Source organism: Saccostrea echinata, unplaced genomic scaffold, assembly GCF_033153115.1.
Source record: "Saccostrea echinata isolate AGI-Se365-2 ecotype Australia unplaced genomic scaffold, CSIRO_AGI_Sech_v1 ptg000028l, whole genome shotgun sequence".
NCBI lineage: Eukaryota > Metazoa > Mollusca > Bivalvia > Ostreida > Ostreidae > Saccostrea > Saccostrea echinata.
In genome coordinates this window covers 15225201-15242648 of record NW_026889777.1, presented here as the reverse complement: position 1 = coordinate 15242648, position 17448 = coordinate 15225201, and the positions used below count along the sequence as shown (strand labels likewise).

Here is a 17448-nt window from a genome sequence, read left to right as displayed (position 1 = left end):
GAAATCAAAGAAAATGTAAGAACATTCAATGTTTTTTTTAGTTTGATATGGAATTTATTTCACTCGTGAGACAGCTTGTTTTAATATTTTCACTTCGCACTTGAGAAAATATCAGAAAATCCGAACTATAAAACATTGAATATCCTCTATTTATTTTCTCTTTGACAAGCCATAGCTATTGTACTTTTTGTTTTATTACCCGCTACTTTTGAATCTGTGACAGTGTTTGGCAATAATTAAATACAATAAATTGGTCCCTTGTATTTTGTATACTTTTGTGGATTTTATAAAATAACATTTAACAGTCAATTTCTTGAATTGTATCACAGATGCCCACTTTAAATTTCTTTTAAACATAGATAAGACTAATATTGGCTATAAATATCTAAATAAAAACTATCAAAATTCAAACTTAACTTTTGAAATTTTGGAAATAAAATGTAAACATGATTAATATGTATACACTTGCTTTCGAATATTTATTAAAGTCGTGGAAAAATCCTGTGCCGTTACACGGCTTATATGTATATATGTTCGTAAACTGTTCTGTGTTATTCCGTATTTGTCTATGTGAACTGTTTTAGTCTACCGTTTATGTCCGTATACTACTTGTGTTACTATTCAGTGTTTCTCGTGCTTTCAACAACTCAACTGGCGCCTCTGCCGCACCACCGTTTTACCATCATGTTTTAAGACTTTAGAGCCACAATAGAGTGAGTAAATTATGCTTAATCAATTTAATGTACATTTTATTTATATAAATTCAGTTATGAAATATTTCTTTGTGTAAATTTAACTTTAAACTTGCAAAATTCAGTGTCAATGTCAATGATGTGTATTCAGTCTTATTTTGTTCTTGTTTTGTAGCCTTTATCGTAATATCATCTATATGTCATCCTAAATAAAATTCTGAAATGAGGATTGAGGCGTCATAATAAAGGTCTATTACGTACAACACCATGGCTGATGCGAACGTGGTAGCGGAAGCCCCTCATACCACCGAGGACGGCGTTAAAGCAGAAACAGACCCTGACCCGGCGGAGGAAAGAAACACCATACCAACAGAATTAGTATAGAGAAACGAAAAAGAACTCTGACAGAAAAAGGTAAAGAACTTAATGATGCTGAAGTTAAGAAATTCAACTCAAAAATCGATTTAATATGGAGTGAAATAGAGAACATTCCCAGTGAAATTGAAAACATTAGTCATAATACAAAAGCATTGCGTGCTCTGGGTTCCAGTCTCGACTATCTTGGAGATAGATATGAGAAAGAGTGTGTGTTATTTTGTGAATATCTTACCGGAACAAATACATTAGAAAGCCAGCAGCAGTTGGACTCCCACATGGCTACCTTTGACAAAGGAAAACGTATTATTCAGGAATTAAGAAAAAGAATAAGGGATACTCGTATGGAAGCAACAGAAACTGCCTCACGGAGGTCCGCTTCATCAAGGACGGCGTCATCCCATGTCGATTCAATTCTATTCAAGAAACGTGTGGAAGCAGAGACGCAACGTGCTAACATTCTATTCCGAGAGAAGGAACTTGCGATCCTCAAAGAAAAAGCATCACTAAAGGAATATGAAGCAAAACAACACGCTGAAAGTGAACGTAAGAAAGCAGAGCTCGAGGCTACTCACCACCTATTAGGAGAAAAAAGAAAAGCAACACTCGTAGAGGCAGAAGTGAAAGCAATAGAGAACTTTGAGTCGGACAGTAGACAAGGGTCTGTTATACCATCAGATATTGATGCACCGAAAAATCGCAAACAGTATACTGCTCGATACATCAGTGAACACAGTGATAATAGTATCGATCGCTACTAACCAGTCTTCAAATTGTGCTAATGGTTCCATAGATCCTGAGATTAATCAAGACATACCCCATAAGAAGGAGACTCAGTCTAAACTGAACCCTATGGCGAAAGAATTTGTAAGTCAACATGTGAAAAATTCTGAAGACCAGACTGTCGTAAGTGACCTTAAAAGATTTCTACTCAAGAAGGATTTGTTATTCTCAAGATTTTCGCAATTCCGAGGGGTTATCAAAAAGTTCGTGGACTGATGCGATAAAATTAATACTATGTAGTCTGTGCTTACAAAATTTATGAAAAACATAAATCAACAAAAGTTTAAGAAATGTTGAAAATTGTAACTTGATACGTTGATAATTTGCCAAATTATTCTAAAATAAAAAAGACATTATATGATCACCCGGCGCTGTCGCCGTTTAGTTTCATGACGTCCGACAACGTCATTGTTTCTCAATGTCCACTTAATCTACTTTATACACTTATCTTGATGTGATTACCTGGAGTTAAGTAAGGACTTAAGTCCGTCTTGTTTATATGACTTTACAATGTCATGAACAGCTGCTTTCAATGCATATAATATTGTAAATGTATCTATACATAAGGAAAGATCCTCACTTGATTATACCAGAATACTTAGCTTGATGGAGTTAAATTTCTACCACACATGATCAACGTCACTTTTAGACGTGACTGATTTTTGACACCCTCACTACAAATTGACTTTAACTGTGCATCTTTCATCTCTCTGAATCTTTTTGGCTATTTAAAACGAGTACTCTGGATGTTTTTTATTTTTCTGTAGCCCGTTTAAACATTCCCTAGGTCTATACCAGTTTTTCCAGGTGCAAAACTGTAAAGAATGTTGGAAACAGAAACCCCTCCCCCTTCTTGACGTCATTTTTGAGCCCTTAATTGTTTGTACACTCCATATAAATTTACGATAAAATTTCATAGAATTTACAGAATGGGGTAAAAATTGCAATTTTTACGGAACAATTGTGTTGTACCACATGTCTGGATTAACCGGATTTTTTGACGTCAAATGCTCATATCAAAAGAGTTTTTCTCAGTTACACTCAGGTAGAAAAAACGTCATATTTTAGGTTGCGCCGCTTGGACATACCATTGCTACTAAAAACAATAACAATTTATTAAAAAATAAAACTTATGATTTATGGTTTTTTCTTTCGATAGAAAAGATGAAGCTAACTAAATGTATTAAAATTCATTGATGTACCTAAAGCGGTTTTAATTTTATGGCGCTAGTCCACGAACTTTTTGACACATGGAAAGCCAGTTTCAAGAGTATAACAGAGGAACTGAGAGTTACACCATTTGAAGAAATGGACTTACTAGTAAAGTTCTTAGGACCAGAATCTTCAAAATTTGCAGCAGCATCAGAGCAGCAAATACAGCATACCCAGAACGAGGCCTTCTTAGGATATGGAAAAGACTCCAAGAGCGTTATGGAAGCCCTGAATTAGTAGAACACGCTTTAAAGAATAAACTCAGAGACTTTCCCAGAATTAGTAACAAAGACAATAAGCGTTTATATGAATAAGCTGACATTCTGGCAGAAATCGAGGCTTTAAAAGAAGATCCAAACTACTCGACATTATTGTCCTACTTTGATTCATCTTCTGGCATCATACCTATTGTGAATAAACTGCCTTTTAAGTTGCTAGAAAAATGGACAACACGTGCCGCTAGCTACAAAGCTAGGCTAAATGTTCCATATCCACCATTTGCTTATTTTGTTGAATTCTTACAAGAAATGAGCAAGATTCGAAATGATCCAGGATTTCAATATGAAGGATCCCTTTGTAACCCTGGACCAGTCCAAAACAGGAAAACCAAGAATACTACAGTTCTGTCATGTAAAACTGAAGTTGAACCAAACAAATATGTGGCTCCCAAAGGACAAAAGTACCCTATTCATAATACATACCACAACCTTAAAGATTGTAAAACATTTCGTTCCAAACCATTATCTGAAAGTAAGAAGATTTTGAAAAACTCTGGATTGTGTTTTCGTTGTTTGGACTCGAACCACTTAGCTCGTGACTGTAAAACATTAGTGAAATGTGAGAACTGTGATAGTGATACTCATCATACTGCTCTCCATGATTACAGATTCAAACACTTGGATCAAGGCGGGGAGAAAACCAATCACGACAAGACAAAATAAGTGTACCGTGATATGTGGAATGAACTTTAAGGTATCGGATGTACAATTGAGCATGAGAGCTCGGCATTTTCCGGAATGACCTCGGTAGATAAAGGGGGAAAGTAAAAAATCTTTAAATGCATATTTTTTTTTCATTCAACTGGATTAATACTCATATATAACAATTTTATGTAAAAGTTGATACCCGAAAATTATTTTTAAGTTTAAAAACCAAAATATCTAAATATCTCATGACGTCGTTATAAACAGTTTTCAATATGGCGGCGTCCATGTTGCAGAGGAATAAAAAAGGTCGCTTCAAAAAGTCGTCGAAAATTAATGTGTTAGTCGACCATAACTATATATCTGGTCATATTTGTGAAGGGGACACGTGTGAAACATGTTTTCCTGGTATGAAAAGTTTGATCAATAGCAAAAAGTTTAGTGCAAACGGGTGGCGAAATGGAAGACGGGTGATAGAGTGGGTGTCAGTTATAGATGCCCTGGAAAATTGCAGGCACTATAAATGCGGGCCTCTTTACCTTACTAAAAGAACCATCAAGGGTGAGATGAAACTTGGACTGGGCGGGTATCTGTATGTCCATCTGTACCTTTTGTCTGAGGCCCAACAGGATTCCTTATGGGAAAACGCACAGAGACGAGGAGCATGGCAAGGGGATGCCGAGTTTTTGTATAAATACAAAAATTGGTGCAGGTATGTTGTTTGCCAATATCTCTGATTTTATTGTCCTAATGATGTTATATTCTGTTGTAAATTTTATTAAAAGCTTGAAAGGAATAACAAACAAATATTCCTTGTAGCCATGATTGACAATGTCGGTGGACCCCAGCGAATGAACAATGTCTTCATCTATATTTTATGATTTCAGGCTTTTAGTAAAAGTGGTCTGTCTCTGGGTCATTCAACATGAAGTTCTCTAGCAAAGTAGATGAAGACAGGAAAAAGCTAAGAGAGAAGATGAGACTACCAGAGACCAAACGTCGTCGTCTTATCCTAAAACAAGAAAGAGCAACTCAAAAGGATGCATTTGAGGCTTCAGAGGGGTCCACTTATCAATCAGGTTAACTATTCTAGTAGATTTGAAATATATGATTTCTTAATAAAAGAAAGTTAAATCTGTAGGAAAGCAAATACTTTATGTTATATAGATATGTATGCTAACAATTTGAATAACAATGTTTGCATTGTTAGACGTTGGTCTTGGTGCAGAAGCTGACATTGAAAAAGTACCAGATCCCATTACCAAGCCAACATCTAGTGCTGTTCAAAAGCTGAAGAACATGAAGCCAACATTCATTGTTTTTGATCTGGAAACAACTGGGCTTAGTAAGTTGCTCATTATTTTAAGCCTATCCCTATTTTTAGCAAAAGTGGTTGCTTGTATTATCATTATAAATACTCTAAAATATCAAGTAAAAATTGAAGTAATTGTATTTCTGTAGTCAGACAAGGAGCCATGCCTCATATTACTCAAATTGGTGCTGTGGAGACGGAGTCTGGAGATTCATTCTCGACTTATGTTCTACCAAAAATACCCATAGAGCCTGGAGCAGAGCAAACGACAGGAATAGTCTGCGATGGAACATCAGTTTACGCTAATGTATCGAAAGTTGTTGCAGTTCCCATTCGTGACACGGTTTCAAATTTTCTTACCTTGTTGAGTACATTTAGGAATAAAGGAGTCATCATCATAGCTCACAACGGTCGAGTATTTGATTTCCGAGTCCTTTCCTATGCTGTTGAACGGATTGGTTTACAGAAACAGTTTCTTGAACATGTGTCAGATTTTACTGACTCGTTGTCTTTGATTCGATCAAAACATAAAAAACTAGAAAAGTATACACAGATATATCTTGCTAAGCACTTTTGTAAAGAGTCATATTCTGCACATGATGCTGTGGAAGATGTGAAAATGCTTTCCAAACTAATATTTATTGCTGTTTGTAAATCTGATCTGTCCAAATCTGCATATGATGCAGAAACACATTTCCTTCAAGAAAAGTTTAATGCGCAAAAGCCTTGTATCTGCCATCTTTGAGTGCTCTTGTTGGCAATGGTGTTCTAAAAATGAACATGGCAGAGAATGTTGCAGGCTCTGGACTTGGCTTGCATCATTTGAAAATAATTCATAAACGTGCAGGCGAAGATGGTCTGCGTAATGTTTTTTGTGCAAAAAACTCTCATGGTAAACCAAGAGTGACCAATGACTGTAAAGTGTTAGATACTGTAATACCCAAGTTGTGTCTTTTTTTCTCACAATAACAATGTACCTGTTACTAGGAAAAGATATTTTTATGTGTACCATAAATTTTTGCACTCATGTTTTTTGTGTGAAAAACTCGTTGTGTCAAGTTTTTTTTTTTTTTGTACTTGTTACTCTTTTTGAATAGTATTCAATTTTATGTGTACCACAAGTATTTCCACTTGTGCTTGTTTGCTTTATGTCCCTTCAAAAATATTTCACTCATATATACATGACAACTTGCTTTTTTATAAAAAAAAAAAGTTTTGACCTGTGCTTGGCATCTATGAGCAGTAAGTGATTTTTATGCTAGCACCTATTGTGAAATGTGATGTATTTGAACCCAAAACTTGATGTATTTTGTAAATTAGCTACTGTTTTACACATTGTAATATCCATATATTGTTTTTGTCTGATGCAGTATGATTTTTAGTGAGATGACATTGTCATAGCTACTTACATAAAACACAATCATGTTCAATAAGAGAAAAAAATTCTTACTTATAAAAGTGAATATTTTTTTATTCATTAAACAAAATTAACTTGTATGGAAATTCAATATTCATAATGGTTTTAAAGAGCAGAAAAACACAGTGATTGATGTGTAAATAACCATGTGATAAACTAGGTACAATCCTCCTTTCTTCAATATTATTTCTTGTATGTGTGTCAAGGGGAGGGGGTAAATTGGAAATTTTCTCTTCAAAATATAATTGAGAAAGATAAAATTAGTTATTTCAAAATATATTGTTTATTATTATCATCAATCATATTTTACCAAATATCAATTATATTGTACAGATTTTGGACATCACCAGAAAAATATGTTTTCCTGCATTATATTTCAAATGCTGGAGTTACTTCCCCATAGTAATTTGGCGGGAAAAATGCTTTTTTTAGAAACTTTATACCCATACCTATCAAATGAGTATATGGGATGTATACCTTACCATGTATCATTTTTTAGTCAATTGTACATCAGATACCTTAAGGGCAAATCGTGCTCTAAAACTATTCTGGTCAACGTCTATCCCACTGATCGTTCATTAGAGAAAAAGACTATTTATGCCATAATTGATGACCAAAGTAGTCGTTCACTCGCTCGTTCACAATTTTTTAATATGTTTGATATAAACACTGACTCTGTGACTTACACATTATCATCATGCAATGGTTCTGTGACACTCACTGGCAGATGTGCATAAAACTTTATCTTAGAACCAGTATTAGAAGGAAACCAAATTCATCTACAGACTGTGATAGAATGTGATAACATACCCAACTGCAGAGAGGACATTTCTACACCAGATGTGGCGCGCGCATATCCTCATCTAGCAGACTTAGCCACTCATATACCAGATTTGAATGATGATGCAGACATTTTGTTACTCATTGGAAGAGATCATCCAGATGCTCACCATGTTTTAACACGGAGAACTGGACCTCATGGAGCTCCGTTTGCACAAAAACTATCTATAGGATGGACAGTTATAGGAGAGTGTTGTCTTGATAAGGTACATGTACCTACTAACATTGTGACCAACAAAACACACATTCTACCATCAGGAAGAGGCTCGACATTTCCATCCTGTCCCTCTTACATGCATGTGTCTAAAGTTGTAGACAACCAATTTTATAGCGAGGAAATAACGACTACTGATATATTTTTGTGAAAACACCCCAGGACAATGAACCAGGCCTGTCAGTGAATGATCGAGAATTCCTAAAAATTATGGACAATGAATGTTACAGAGATGAGAACGGAAACTGGACTGCTCCACTTCCATTTAAGACCAGTAGAGAGAAACTTCCGAATAATCGTGAACAAGCCATGAAAAGAACTTTGTCATTTCTAGCTTCTTGTAAAAATAACAAGTTGAAATTGGAACACGCAAACTTGTTTATGGACAAAGTGTTTTCTAAAGGACATGCAGAAAAAGCAACAGAGCTTAAGGACGAGGAAGATCGTTGGTTCCTACCAATTTTTGGTGTCTACAATCCCAAAAAGCCAAACCAAATATGCATGGTTTTTTATTCGTCCCCAGCCTTTCAGGGACACTCCCTTAATTCTGTTCTACTAAGTGGTCCAGACTTAACCAACAGTCTACATGGGATTCTGTTACGATTCAGAAAAGAAAAAATAGCAGTGACAGGTGCCATTGAACAAATGTTTCACTCATTCAAAATTCGAGAGGACCACAGAAACTATGTACGATTTATTTGGTTCACAGACAATGACCCAACATTACCTTTAATGGAATACCGTATGTGTGTTCACCTATTTGGAAACTCACCTTCTCCAGCAGTAGCAACGTATTGTTTGAGACGATGTGTTCAGAACAGAGAGTGTGACCCAAGAGTTTGTGAATTCGTAGACAGAAACGTCTATGTAGATGATGGTCTCGCATCTTACCAAACGGATGAAGAGGCACTAGAAATCTTACAAAAACACAGACTACACTCAAAGAAGAAGGGAACTTGAGGTTTCATAAGTTTGCATCAAACAGTTCATACATCATGGATGTACTACCTCCAGACGACAGAGCTAAAGATTTATCTGACGTGGATTTACACTTAAATGTAGCGCCATTTCAACGAAGTCTGGGACTCATGTGGAATGTAATGTCCGACACATTTACCTCTCAGTTTGTACCTAGGGTCAGGGACCCTCCGCTAACAAAGAGAGGAATTCTTTCATGTTTGAACAGTCTGTATGATCCACTCGGATTTATAGCTCCTGTGATTCTGCAAGGCAGAGTCTTATTTCGTGAAGTGATAAACTTACCTGTTGGATGGGACGACATGGTTCCAATGAATATCGCCAATGGATGGAGAACTTGGTGCAACACCTTATACCAGCTGTCAAGTTTACAGATTTCTAGAACTATTGTTCCAACTTCCCTGGGAGAAAGTAATCGAAAAGAGATACACTTATTCTCAGATACTTCAGAGAAAGCCGTTTGTGCAGTGGCTTACTTACGTGTGATAACGATTGACAATGCACGGATACAGGTTGGATTTTTGATGGGAAAGTCAAAACTTTCACCCCAACTTGGTCACACAATCCCCAGACTTGAGTTGTGTGCAGCAGTTTTGTGTACAGAACTTGCAGCATTTGTTTTAAAACACATAGACACCACTATCCATGAAGTGAAGTTCTATACAGATAGTCGTATAGTCCTTGGATACATCTATAACCAAACCAAACGTTTCCATACTTACGTCACTAACCGAGTACAGCGTATCCGTCAGCACTCAACTCCAAAGCAGTGGAACTATATTTCATCTGAGGCAAATCCTGCGGACATCGGGAGCAGAGGAATTTTTGCGAATGAACTACCACACAGCATGTGGCTTCAAGGACCCGTTTGTTTACAACAACAGAGTTATCTATTGGAAAAAGAGGATTTTCCACTTATTGACACAGAAAAAGACAACGAAATTAGAAACAATAACATTGTTGCACAGAAAACGTGTTTAAACACCCATGAAGTGTACAAGAGGATAGATAGATTTTCTTCATGGACATCTATAGTCAGACAATTACTGTTCTCCGAAAAGTTGTGATGAAGAAACCTGGTTTACCATTGTTGGACCCTGTACACATGAACCGTGCAACAGAACTGTTCTTAGTGAAACTCTGTCAAAATGAAACATTTCCTATGGAAATCGCAAACTTGGCCAATGACAAACCATTATCTAAAGATAGATCGTTACGCTACCTGGATCCTTACCTTCATGATGGAATCATACGACTAGGAGGGAGAATTCGTACTGAAGATGCTCTGTCTGATGAACATGGCCCAATCATTATCCACGGGAAAACTTACCTAGCTCGTCTTCTTGTTCTACATTGTCATGAAGTTGTGAAGCATCAGGGAAGACATTTAACTAAGGGAGTTGTTCGTTCATCCGGATATTGGGTGATTGGTGGAAAGAGATTAATATCATCAATCATACATTCATGTGTTCGCAGAAAACTCCGAGGTAAACTGGAGCATCAGAAGATGGGAAATCTTCCAGAATGCCGCACAAAACCGTCACCTCCATTTACCTATGTGGGCGTGGACACATTCTGACCATGGGAGATTACTACACGCAAAACCAGAGTAGGTTCAGCTAACAGCAAATGCTGGGCTATCTTATTCACCTGTCTGACATGTCGAGCCATACATATAGAGTTAGTAGAAGATATGTCATCACCTACGTTCATCAACGCTCTCAGACGTTTCATAGCGATAAGAGGAAAAGTTACAGAATTTCGTTCGGACAGAGGTACGAACTTTGTCGGCAGTGCAGACGCACTAGAAATCACAGCAGTTAACATAGAAAGTTCGCCAGTGAAGACAGTGGATGCTCTTGGATCTTCAACCCACCCCACTCTTCCCACATGGGAGGGGTGTGGGAGAGGATGATTGGCATCGCTCGACGAATCTTGGATTCTATGCTTGTAAAGGAAACAAAGAAAAACCTTACTCATGATGTGTTAAATACTCTCATGGCAGAAGTTAGTGCAATCATAAATAGTTGACCGATAGTACCTGTATCAACTGACCCATTTCAACCCTCTGTGCTATCTCCGTCTACCCTGTTAACATAGAAGACCGAACTGGATGTTGGACCATTTGAGCCATTTGATATCAAGGATATGTACAAATCCCATTGGAAATACATACAGATCTTAGCCGACCAATTCTGGAGGAAGTGGCGCTCACAATATCTTCAGTTATTACAGTCCAGACGCAAGTGGGTCGACCCTCGGAACAATCTTACTGAAGGTGATGTCGTACTCTTGAAAGATCAAGACTCTGTCAGGAACGAATGGCCGATGGGTATTGTTGTACGTGTCTTTCCAGGTGAAGATGGAAAAGTGCGCAAAATCAAATTACGTGTGGTGAAAATTGGTCGTGTCGTCAACTATGTTAGACCAGTTACAGAAGTGGTTTTACTGTTTTCACCGTAGAAACTGTTTGCGATGTTGGACATCGCAGGCGGGGAGTGTGCCGTTACACGGCTTATATGTATATATGTTCGTAAACTGTTCTGTGTTATTCCGTATTTGTCCGTGTGAACTGTTTTAGTCTACCGTTTATGTCCGTATACTACTTGTGTTACTATTCAGTGTTTCTCGTGCTTTCAACAACTCAACTGGCGCCTCTGCCGCACCACCGTTTTACCATCATGTTTTAAGACATTAGAGCCACAATAGAGTGAGTTAATTATGCTAAATCAATTTAATGTACATTTTATTTATATAAATTCAGCTATGAAATATTTCTTTGTGTAAATTTAACTTTAAACTTGCAAAATTCAGTGTCAATGTTAGTGATGTGTATTCAGTCTTGTTTTGTTCTTGTTTTGTAGCCTTTATCGTAATATCATCTATATGTCATCCTAAATAAAATTCTGAAATGAGGATTGAGGCGTCATAAATCCACTCTTTCTCTAATTAATGATAATGAAATTGAAAAAGGGAATGAAAAAAACTGGAACTTCTCTGTTCATAGATTATCAATGACTTTGAGGTTAAACATTTTAATCAGTGTTATATCTAGGAAATTAAGAAAGTCATATAGGACCCTGCAGTATATTGATACACCGATAATCTTGAAATTCTAATCTTATGCAAGTGTCATCCGAAAGTAAAGGAGTCTGTTTTGATTGTTTAGTGAATAAGAAGTCTGCATATTGAAATAAACTCAATTTAATGTACCACATACTTAGTGAATTAAAAGTTTGTTTATTTAAAAATATATTTACCGGTATGTTTTTCTTTTACAATTGTGTAGCTATGAAATAAAATGTTCTGTTTGTTAAAAAACAAATTCATGTACTGCGTTATTAATATAAACATCCATAACAAAAGTTGATCTGAATTCAAGAGATGTTTCTTTTCAAGCAACCTTTATCTATGAAGTAAATAAACGATTTAACATTTTAAAAAAATGGCCAAGTTCTTTCATATTTAAACAATCTTATACCAAGTGTTTCTAAAACGTGAACGCGTGTTTTTCAAAGAAATCTAGATTGCAAAATAATTCAGATACTGTATCACAAAGATCTTAAAAATAATCTCAACATTTGATATCGACATTTGGACCTGAAATCCTCAAACTTAAAACAAGATTTGAATTATCAAAAGAAAATGATATAACTCTATACTTCTGGTAAAACTCACGTATTTCACTACAGAAATCAATGAAGGCAGACCCTAATACAGCAAGATCAAAATGTTCATTTTATGACCAACTTCAAAAGAGATTATTTTTTTTTTGTTTTTTGTTTAAAAAAAAAAGAGTACTAGTATTCTTAATTTCGAAGACATTTGTGATTCCTATTTCAATGTAAAATTTTCATAACCACTTATCAAACATAGATGTTATTAGGAGCAATTAATTTACTAACACCGGTATTGAAATCATTAATCAATTACTGATGAAGTCCACTTTGCATTTCAAAAAAAAAAAAAAAAAAAAAATTAACAGCAAAATTGCCAAAACATTTTTGAATTATGTGTTTGCAGAATGTTGGTGGGAATCGAGTAGTAACGTTTTCGTGGATTTCGTGGGTAACACTTACCCAAAACTTAACATGCTCGCGACGAACGTTGTCATATATTTTGTTGAATCTTTTGTATACACCAGTTACTCAAGAAATTACGTCCCCATGAACCAGTAAAATGGTTACCGACAATATCGACCTCCATTTATTAAAATGATTCTACAATAAGTGATGATTAACTAAAATCACTGACAAAATGTCTTTTTTTCCTAAAAGCTTTTGTATCTATACAACTATAACGTCATCTGGGATACTAGATTTTTTTCTTTTGCTTTGAATGTTTTTTCCTTCTTTTTAACTGTTATTAACTCATTGTTCATTTTTTGCATATTATACTGTACATGCATTGTGCATTTGAGATCTTGCTTTATCCAGGGCACATGTTAGCCCACTTTGGGTCGCCATTTGCATCTTTGGTTTTTGGGGTGAGGACCCGTAATTCGCTCCCTAATTTTTTCATAGATCATGACACGTCGCCCATATACTTCAATCTTTCCTTAATATCTGAGATAATATAACAGTCGTTTTGCCACTGATTCACCTTATTTTTGTTTACAATGCTGGACTGGAAATGTCAATTTCAATCTTAATTAGAAATTGAATAATTAGTGTAATATTTCTTTCTTGTATAAATAATCAAGGGATATTGGATATTTTTCTGCAAATAAATAATAATCATTCAGAAATAATGATGAAGTACATATATTATCTTTCACTCATCAATTTTATTTTTGTTAATTTGTTAACTTGAAAAATTAAATGCATCCCTTCTTTGTTGATTCTAAAATGTAAAAGATCCTCCTTTACATTTTTTTTTAAAATTATAAACTATACATTTATTTTATATTGTCTCGAAAGTTAATTTTAACTTAGGCATAAGTATATATTAATTACATACTGTTTTCAATGTACTTACGCCCTTGTAACAATCCAATAGAAGTAAAATATATAATTATGGCAAAGATATCCATAGATTTGTCAAGCAGGCAGACTTGCTCCAGAGTAAGTATAACCACAGATATATGTGGAGGAAGAATGGATGAGGAGAAAAGGATAATTTTATTGAATAAAATATGAAATAAAATGGCTTGTTCAGTGATTCAAACTTCCTTTGATCTACATGAAAGAGCGTTTCCTGATTACCAGTTTTTGAAGTGAATGTCTAGTTTGGTGATTTATATCTATAGTTGAGGATTTTTATGATGCTTTGGAATCCAGTAAAGATATAGTAATCGAATTCAATTTGGTTGTTGGGAATAATTAAAATATTTAAAACTGACAAATGGTTTTTAAGAATTTCATCCTTAGAAAGATAACTATGAGTATAAATTGGATCAAAACTCTGAAATTAAATCAAAGTTTCTTTCATACACTCTAGTGTAATTAAAATAGTCAACGTTAGGCCATTTCAAGTTTTTCTATGTCTAGAGTCCGAGGAGTGAATTGGTTTTAAGATAAATGAAATAAAAAAAAGACAACAGAAATGCACAAAATAAATATCTGTTATGTAATTTACTCTATTCGATGGGAGTATCGATCTTTTTTTTTTTTTTTTTTTTTTTTTTTTTTTTTAATTATTATCATTATTATACATTTTTGGTTAATGTTTGTACCAAAGACTTGAATTTCATTATATAAGTTTTCTTTTTTCTTTTTGCTACAATGTGAAGAAATTCTGAAATGTTGATAGCTACTTTTATAAATATTCCAAGAACGCTGTATGATTTCCCTGTTGATTATGTTTTTCCCGGATGTACAGATAGGTTTCTGAATTTAGGGGTGGACGCTATAAACATTAAAAAAAATGGAATGGCCTTTTTTTGTTTTGCTGGAGCTACATGTGTAGATCATAGATGTATTTTCTCAGGCAACCCTCATCTGATGTATAATGTTGTTTCTACATTTTCGACTCGATATCACAGCTAGATCAGTAAAATTTGTGAATGATGAACAGACAATACTCAAAGTAGTACATACACTCACCATTTCACTTGGAGGGAATAGCTATTGTTCTATAGTATGCAGAATTTCTGTAATTGATAAACCGTTAAAGAGAATCCTATTCACTGTTAGTTATCCATTTAAAGCCCTGTTAGTTAGAAGACCATCGAAGGATCCCCAAGTAATTATACCTCCTGTAACGTTTATAGAAGGCAAACATTAAGCATTAAAAGAATTTGAAGTTATTTACGGAAGGGAGATAAGGATTTGTTTACGTAATGCCTGAGGTAAGTAGTGCTTACCTCAACTGATTTTAACAAGGGCAACGCAACGCGGAGCATCCCCTCGCAAAAGGTCACATCGATCCCGATATAATTATTACTTGCGTAACTTCCGTTACGCACAAACTAATTCACTCACTCACCCACACACAAAAGCGCGTTACTATATCCCCTCCAACTTCGATTCGAGGGGATAAAAAATGCCTCCGAGTTATCTCGCCTAAGGACCCTCTATACACCAATGGAAAATATTTTTAGACATTGAGAAAATTATCTAGAGTGTGTAAAGGTGTAGATGTTGAGTTTATCTTGTACAATTTAAATATAGGGTACCTTGCATTTACCAGGAAAATGTTCAAAGACAATGAAGTACTGATGAACAGAAATCACTGTCGTTTACATTAGTGGGTAAAATACCTGCAAATGAAGTGTTCAGTCTATTCATCTTGGCCTATTAAAAGACTATGAATGCTTGAATTGATCACAACGTAAGTAATAACCTGTATATTTCAATTTATTTTATTCTAGATCAAAGGGCAGATTACTCTATTTGCATAATAATACCACACAATCAGAACTTTTTGGTGTGCAGTGTATAGAGGGCTCGTAAAGACACGGAAGTTCTGTGCATCAATCTAGTTGATAATAAGTTAGCAATCTTCTGTTTAATCTTATTATCTGCGTAGGTCTTCCACAAAATAAGAGTACTAAAATTGTTATGTAGAATTGTATATACTGTTGGAAGAGCTTATCAATTGGAAACCTTCCTTAGTGCAAAAAGAAATAACGATTTTGCTTGCGATCTTGCAGGATACATTGATTCCAGTTTTGCGGTAACTTTGCTGTAACTTGGCCTCTTCTGTCTGGGTTAATCGTATAATGTATTGTGTATGATGAAAGAAAGAATCATTTTCATATTTTTGTTCATTCACATAACTTTAGAAAAGTTGTTAATTCATCTTATCTCACTAACAGCTGAATGAATTATCAGAGGTTCAAATTAATTCTTATAGTTAGAAAATTATACATGATTTCTTAATTAGGTATGGTTGTTATGCTCTCATAGAGATTCATCTGTTTATAGAGTTAAATTGTATAAAAAATCTGTATCAGAGTTAAATAATATGGACTAAGACCAAAATCAGAAAAAATTGATATCCAATACATTAGTAAGGGTCAAGGTTGAAAAATAAGGATACAAGTGAATTGCTCTCACCACTATGTCCTTCAAAAGTGAACTAAAGGTCAGAGGGAGGACCTGAACGTCTACTAACTGGGAATGATTTTTAAAAAACACTAACAAAGTTAACTGAGACCCCTTGTTTTTAAGTTTTTTTTTTTTTTTTTTTTTTTTTTTTTTTTTTAATTGATTGTTGCCTTCAATTTCACATTTAGATATATCGAGGACGTTTTACCAACTTATAATACTCATTTTCATTCATATGTCTACTTGATGTATCCCAGTGAGTTCGAAATAGAGAATCACAGTCTGCCTCATCGGTTTTATATTGGAATATCTAATTGAATTTAGGCGTCACATCTAAACTGTATGTCAAACGATTTATATTTCATTTTTTTCAATCGTCAACCTATTATATTTATGTTGTGATATTATAGTTATTATCTTCTGCATATGGGGTCTGCGTTTGTTATATCATTCCGTCTGCCAGGGCATGTTCTATTTACGGTGCCAGGTCCGTAGGAAGCAATATCACTTTGGGGGGGGGGGGGCACAACCATACATTTTCAGATTTTCAGTTGGGGGGGGGCACAATCAACTACCAAAAATTCCTTGACGAGCAAATAATAATAATAATAATAATAAAAAAACTAGTATATAGTAGCTATGTTTTCTATAATATTCTATATATCGGCAAAATTATTGGGGCCCCCGTGCCCCCCCCCCCCCCGGTTCCTACGGCCATGGGTGCTTACGGAGAATTTTTCGCATACAACACACAACAGACTGACAAACTAAGGATAAATTTGATATTATGTACCTACACCGTACAATTTGTAAGAAAATTCTTATTTCCGAGTCGTAATAATCATAAAATAGCTATAAGAATTGATAAAATTGGTAAAATTGGTAACTTTTCGTCTTTAAAGTATCTGCAGGGCTAGCAAATAAAGTTTCCAGAACGACAGAAAGACAAAAACAGAATAACCTGGATATATTTGCATGCTTGGATCATTTAGTCTGGGTCCAATTTATAACGATAAGTGAACACACTTTTTAAAAGATGACATTATATTATTTGGGCGAGGTAACTTCCTTGTAATTTTTATATGAAGTTCATACAACACTTCAGCAGTAACAGATATTCTCCAGATACTGAGTAAATTAAGAATTTTAAGAGTCGAAGCAAGTGGAGAAATTTAGAACAGGATATATATCATTGGTTGACTTAAGGACAAA

The 17448-nt window shown here is 35.0% G+C and overlaps 2 protein-coding genes across 2 annotated transcripts; both read left to right on the top strand.

The window, feature by feature from the left end:
* Nucleotides 1-508: 508 nt before the first annotated feature.
* LOC133193562 (uncharacterized) lies at nt 509-1828 on the top strand. Its single transcript, XM_061329522.1, has 2 exons — nt 509-713; nt 868-1828. The coding sequence occupies exon 2, from the start codon at nt 1346-1348 to the stop codon at nt 1826-1828; it is 483 nt and encodes a 160-aa protein (XP_061185506.1). The 5' UTR covers nt 509-713; nt 868-1345.
* Nucleotides 1829-3508: 1680 nt separating this feature from the next.
* On the top strand, nt 3509-11645 carry LOC133194158 (uncharacterized). Its single transcript, XM_061330152.1, has 2 exons — nt 3509-4034; nt 7239-11645. Exon 2 carries the CDS (start codon nt 8764-8766, stop codon nt 9811-9813), a length of 1050 nt encoding a protein of 349 aa, XP_061186136.1. The 5' UTR covers nt 3509-4034; nt 7239-8763; the 3' UTR covers nt 9814-11645.
* The last annotated feature ends 5803 nt before the right edge of the window (nt 11646-17448 follow it).